Source organism: Callorhinchus milii, unplaced genomic scaffold, assembly GCF_018977255.1.
Source record: "Callorhinchus milii isolate IMCB2004 unplaced genomic scaffold, IMCB_Cmil_1.0 Scaffold49, whole genome shotgun sequence".
Lineage (NCBI taxonomy): Eukaryota > Metazoa > Chordata > Chondrichthyes > Chimaeriformes > Callorhinchidae > Callorhinchus > Callorhinchus milii.
In genome coordinates this window covers 386,771-392,833 of record NW_024704790.1, presented here as the reverse complement: position 1 = coordinate 392,833, position 6,063 = coordinate 386,771, and the positions used below count along the sequence as shown (strand labels likewise).

The following is a 6,063-nucleotide window of genomic DNA, read 5'->3' as shown; positions in this document are numbered from 1 at the left end:
CGGGTTTCTTGTATTAAATAATCAATCAATCAGGTAACCCTCCAAGGGTCAGGGAGGGAATAACCAGCCGGGCGAGGTTCCTGATCCTCATCTCTCAGGGCAGGAATGGCTATATTCTCGGTCTCCAGCTCAGTACATTACACTTTCTCTGTTGCTGACATGTGCAACTCCACTGCGAGCTCTATGTGAGGCTGCAGTGGACAGAGACTCCAAGCCGTGTCCTCGTAAACACTTTGCCTCACTTCTGTGTTTTCACTTCTACCGTCACTGCCTTGACATCAGTCCCTGTCACTAGTTCTGGCTTGAGATGGGCTTCTGGAGCTCAGTCATTGCAACTGCGAAGAGCAAAAACAAGAGAAACACAATATCTTCATAATATAATCTCAAATGAGGTTTGGATGAAGACTATTTCCCACCAGTTCTCCCATGGCAGCACATCAAATTGCCTCTTAAACATCCCGCATCCCTGGTTAACTCTGTTCCCTCGGCTTATTCCCCTCAGTGCAAAGAAATACTTCTTGGATCTATTGAAATGGACCCCCAACCCTACTCCACCCACCCAGACCAGCGTCCTCTTGTCCCACTGCCTCAAAATCAAAAACTATTATAAACAGTTTGTTTGTAAAAAGAGATCAAATTTGCTTTAAGATTCCATTGTTTATTACAAAACCATTTCTTTAATAAATAGCTTAATATAAATGTGTACAAAAATGCTCACTTGTTTTAGAGTAGGAGATTTAGACTATACAGTGGAGGGGAGAGCAGAGGAGGGGAGAAACGGGTGGATGGGGGGGGCGAAAGAGAGAGAGAGAGAGAGAGAGAGAGAAAAGAGCACGAGAGAGAGGTCAAAGATTGCCAGTTCATTCTGCATCCTTCATGGTTTGACAGAACAGTTGATGTCCTATAATGAAGTCAGGTAAGGCCCCCAAAATATTTCTATTGAAAATATCATTTTCCAAAATGAGGAGACATTTTCCCCCTATTCCTCCACGGCCCCTTTGAACAGTAAAACAAAATTGACAAGACCGAGCTTCGATAGTATATATACAATCATCTTGGTCTACAGGGTAAACGAGCGTAGGCAGAAAGTGGTGGTACCTAACCCTTCCCTACATAGTCAACCCAACCCCCACCACAAGTGCCCAGGATAGAGTTGAGATAGCTCAGTGCACTGCAATCGTGGACACTACCACTCCCCCCCAGGAATGTTTGGAAACAGAAATTAAAAAAAGGCAATCTTTTTGTCGACAGGACTGTGTGTGGGTGTTGTCTCAGTGTGTGTATCAATGTGTTGGTAGATGGATGTTTATTTGGTTTCCTGGTAACTCCATTCCTACTATTCATTCCCTCTCTGTTCTTCCCTTCCCCCTCCTCCAACCTCTCAATACTTGAATTATTCTGCTGAAGGTCATCCAAAGAGACGGTATCCCTTTAAGTAGCGGAACACAGCGTTGAGAAGTTACACCCCCCAACCTCCATGTTAATGTTCGACAACATGGACCAATTGGTGAGAACGTGCGCACACACACACACCACACACATACAGACACACAAAGAAAATACCATTTCTTATCCCCCACCCCCAAAAAAAGTGTAGCATCAGGGCTCTAAAATTAGCTTTCATAATTGATCGTGGCTTCCCTCAGTCAATTACTCTTGATAAACCTTTGACGAGTCAAACACAAATTCAACATAACCAGATACCTTGCTTTGCAGGACGCAACCTCAGCAAGTCTACCTCAATGTTCACTCCCTACCTCAATGGAATGCATTATTCCAGGGAAAGATTAGCTCCATTCCTTTACCTAGATATTAAACCACCAATGGAACATTGAGGAATATACATGTACTTCAATTAAGCTGGGATTTACCCCTTGTCGGCAGTTTAAGGCTTGCTCTTCGTGGCCAATAAATCATAGGAAAGAAAAAGGAAGCTCTAAGAGGAGGAGGGAAATAGAGGAGGATAGAAGGGGCTTAAAAAAACATTCCAGCCAGCTTGCAGATGAAGCCAGAACAGAACTACAATCACATACAGCATCATGGCCCAGTGTTGAGTTGATTGATAGCAATGCGTTTTAATGCAGAGAAAAATCATCAAGGTCTGCCCTTGCCATAAAGCCATTGATACCATTGGTGGAAGAGGCTTCATTGGCTGAACAGTCTCCACCTGTTCCTCCTCACCTGGACAACACGACCCGTGCAGAGGCCATGCACAGATCAAGTAGACAAACTAACAGTAATGACCCAAAAGCCTTGGCAGAAGGCAGGTTAACCTGCATGGCACGACAGTGTGAACACTTAAACAACAAGGTGACTCACTGAATAATAAAAGGGGAGTGTATGCAATGTAGAAAATATCCCTCTCCCCCCATATTTTCACAGTGACGGAGCTTGCAGAACAGCAGCTTGTCTCCAGGTCAATGGTGGAGCAGCCAGTCGAGGTACTACAGGTAAGGGGGGAATAACTTGTTTCTCTTCCATGGAGGAAAGGGTCCTAGCAAAGCACTCTGGGACTCTTGAAGATGGAATGGGACAAAGAATTCATGGAATTAAATTGAAATGGCAAAGGAGGAAACTCAACAAATGAAAAGCATCAAAGTTTGCTGCTCGCAGACAGTGGGCATGGCAGGGGGCGGGCTGTGGGAGGAGACCCTCTTGCTTGAGTTTACTTACGATGCGCTTTTAATTTATTTTTTAAAAAGAAAAAATTCTCCAACCACTCTCTCAATCTCAAAGGCAAATCAAATTATAATAAACATCTCGCCTTTCCTAAAAAAAAATTAAAAATCCATTTTCATCTCTGTATTTGAGGGTTTCTTCAAATTCATTAGGTAAAGAGGTTAAATAATGCACATTGCATTGCTTCGCAACATGGTTTTATGCTAATCACATTGTTCCTGGCTGAGGCGATAAAAATACTTTGGGTCTCAATATTAGCTTCAAATTAATTTTCAAAGAAAGGCTTCCAAGGAATTTCAATACTACACAACAGTTATGAAATGTGAAAAATAAATTTGTTTAAACATCACTTACAGCACACGTTCAATTTATATCTGAAAACAGGTAGTGTATTGTACAAGGGTCAGAGATGGAGACACAGAGAGAGTGGGGCAAGGGGGCACAAGCACATAGATAAATAGATATATAGAGACAAACACACAAAGAGAGACACACACAGACAAAAACAAGCTAAACAGAGAGAGTGAACGAGCAGGGACACACACACAAACACACACACAATGAATAGAATCTTTACTCACAAGGTGCGCTGAGCACCTTAAAGCGATAGGTTTTCAGACCAATATTGCATTAGTACATACACCCATTCATTGGGCCAAGCTTTGAAATGCATGGGGACAAAGATACAATGCGTTTGAAGGGGACAGACCCTGGCTTCTCTAAAGCTGAGCCACTTACCTAAACCAAGGTCAACAACAAAGGCAGGGTGATATCAGCAGGTACACCATACACCCACCGTTACTGAAAATCTGGTTCTTGATCTCTTCCACGCCCCCAAGTGTTCACCCAACAATTTACAGAAATCCACTTCCAATCTCAATACTTCCATTTAACCTCAAAACTCTGAATGTAGAAGGGAATTTAACATTCTCTGCAATATGTTGCACCTGAGCACACCCCAGCCCCTAAACTCCATCGACTCACAGTCAACTCATTGTCCACTGATAGATATCCAGTTACAGCAGCTGGCTCTGACCTGCTGAAATGCTCTTTTCAAATCAACATCGCAACCAAAATACACAAGCCTGCTGCCAGCTAATAGATATTCTGGCATCCATCCAGCAGCAAAAAAAATTGGCTGATCTGGATCTCTCAATCCCCTTGATTTGGGGCCGGGTTGAAACAAGATTTCTAATAACCAAGATTCAAAACAATAATAAAGGGAGGGAAAGAGAAAAAGGGGAGGAAAAGAGACAAGCGAGATTCCATTTGACCCACGGAATGGTGTTTCATTCTGTAGTAGCTCCCGATCTCAAACTTCACAGCTGATCACCCCCCCCACCCACCCCATACATACACACACACACACACGCTTGCGCACACACCCACATACAGAGCAGACATAGTATCTACCGTTATCTACATGGAACCTTTTGCTGAAGTGGATAAGGTTAAGGATCCAGTTGACCATTTCATTTCGTAATTTTTTCCCATCATCTCTACGTGATGGGAAAAAGTACGTCTAGTACGTCTCTCTGACTCAAATGTTTCACATTTGCCTTTAAATAACGTGGATCCGAGGACCAACATCCCTCAGAAAACCACTTGTAAACCTTTCTTTCCTTCCCTTCTTCCCTATTCCCCTCCACCCCCAACAATAAAAACAAAAGCCTCAACTGATGGTTACACTGATAGGGTTGTGATCTACTTTTTCTTAAACTAATTTTAAAAACCCCAAGAATACATTGAGTGCGATATTATTTGGATCTGATATTGGGAACTAGTTTTCACAAATACCATCAAGGTTGGTTCACGTAAAAGGGATACCGTCTCTTTAATGAGCCGTGATGTGGATCTCTAGCACAACACTGCACTAATTCTGGGCAAAGATACTACTTGAGCCAACTGAGTCATCTAGTGTAAGTTCTAGCTCCAAGGCCACCATTGTGATTGGGTGCAAGATAGCTGTCTGAATGGGGAGTGGGGGAAAAGGGCGAAGAGTTCATTTCTGAAGAACTGTACGGAGACGACACCGGGTTTTGAGCCACCGGCGTGGACTGCGGTTGCCTCAAGTTCAGGATACTGTCAATGGCGCTCTGCAAGTGCTCATTCAGTCGGTCGTCTTGGGGGCTGTCACTGGAGAAACTTGCATTGTCCATGTCGAATGACTCCGACTTGCTCCGCTTGGTGGGGGGGAGCTGGAGCTCCCAAGCCCCGTCGTCGGGCGGCTCTGCTTTGATTATACCGTGCATTAACTCATCTTCCACATCGGACAGTTCCTTCATGAGGCTTGTGGCTCCATCGTCTCCTTTTCCAGCAGACGGCTGCTCAGATTTGGGGGGCAGTAGGTTTGTATGAGTTCTTGCCTTCTTACTGAACCTTGAGACCTTGAGGGTGTCCTCCGATTTGCCTTTCCCCATCCTAGCCTTTGGAATTCCTGTTGACTTGCACGTGGCTATGACACTTTTAGAACTTTCTTCCGATTTGGATGCCGTTTGCCTCCTTCTGTCCTCCACCTTAACACACCCAGTCAGTGATGGGCTACTAGAAGTTCGGTCAACTGAGAGCGACTGCATTTTGTCTCTGTATGTCTTGCGTGGTGGAAGCTTGCAGTAATTGGCCCCCCTAGATGAGGGTGTGTGATCGAGGGACCCGTTGACCTGACCCACACTGGTGACCGCCGGGCTCTCTGTGCTTTTGATTACAGACCTCGTTGTAACAACCGGATGATGAACTGGGTCGAGGGCTGTGTTGTGCACCACTTTACTGAGCCCCGCTTCTTGCTTGATCTTTAGCTTCAACCCAATCCTACTGCGCGCCTCATAGGTTTTCATGGGAGGTGGTCTACTCCGGGTATGGAGGGTCTCATCATCCCCGTCCAAGGAGGGAGTGGCTTTTGCCCACGAGACCGAAGGGGAGCCCCCAGTGTGCTTAATCACCAATTTGGTTGGGTTGATTGGTGTCGCAATTTGAGTACAGGGGATTCGAGGAGTTTCTACTGAGGCGGATGAAGTGTGACTGGAAGGGAGTGAAGAAGAGGTAGCCAGACCGTGATATCTATAGGAAGATGCCATATATTCATCTAGGGTGGGCGAGGGCCGGGGGGATGGAAGAAAAAGGAAATTAAGAATTGCAACACTTAATTAGAACAAGCAATAGAAACAAAATCAACAGCCAGGCGACTGGCAAACACAATCTAACCCACTTTGTTGCGGCCAATCATAACAGAGAGATAATTTTTTTTTTTAAATCCACCCACATTAGATAGCTCCTGTGTCCACATTTGATACCTACTCTCTGAGGCACAATAGCGGTCCCACATCTCCACCTAGTCTTGATCTGTGATTTACGTAAGACTATGGTATTGGCGCAGAAACAATCTAG

General features: G+C 44.7%; 1 protein-coding gene across 1 annotated transcript in view; it reads right to left on the bottom strand.

The window, feature by feature from the left end:
- Positions 1-4,323: 4,323 nt before the first annotated feature.
- Positions 4,324-6,063, bottom strand: part of bicra (BRD4 interacting chromatin remodeling complex associated protein) — a 46,099-nt gene continuing 44,359 nt past the window's right edge. Inside the window, 1 exon segment of the mRNA XM_007909557.2 lies at positions 4,324-5,761. Coding sequence (XP_007907748.2) covers positions 4,590-5,761 — 1,172 coding nt within the window. The 3' untranslated portion in view covers positions 4,324-4,589.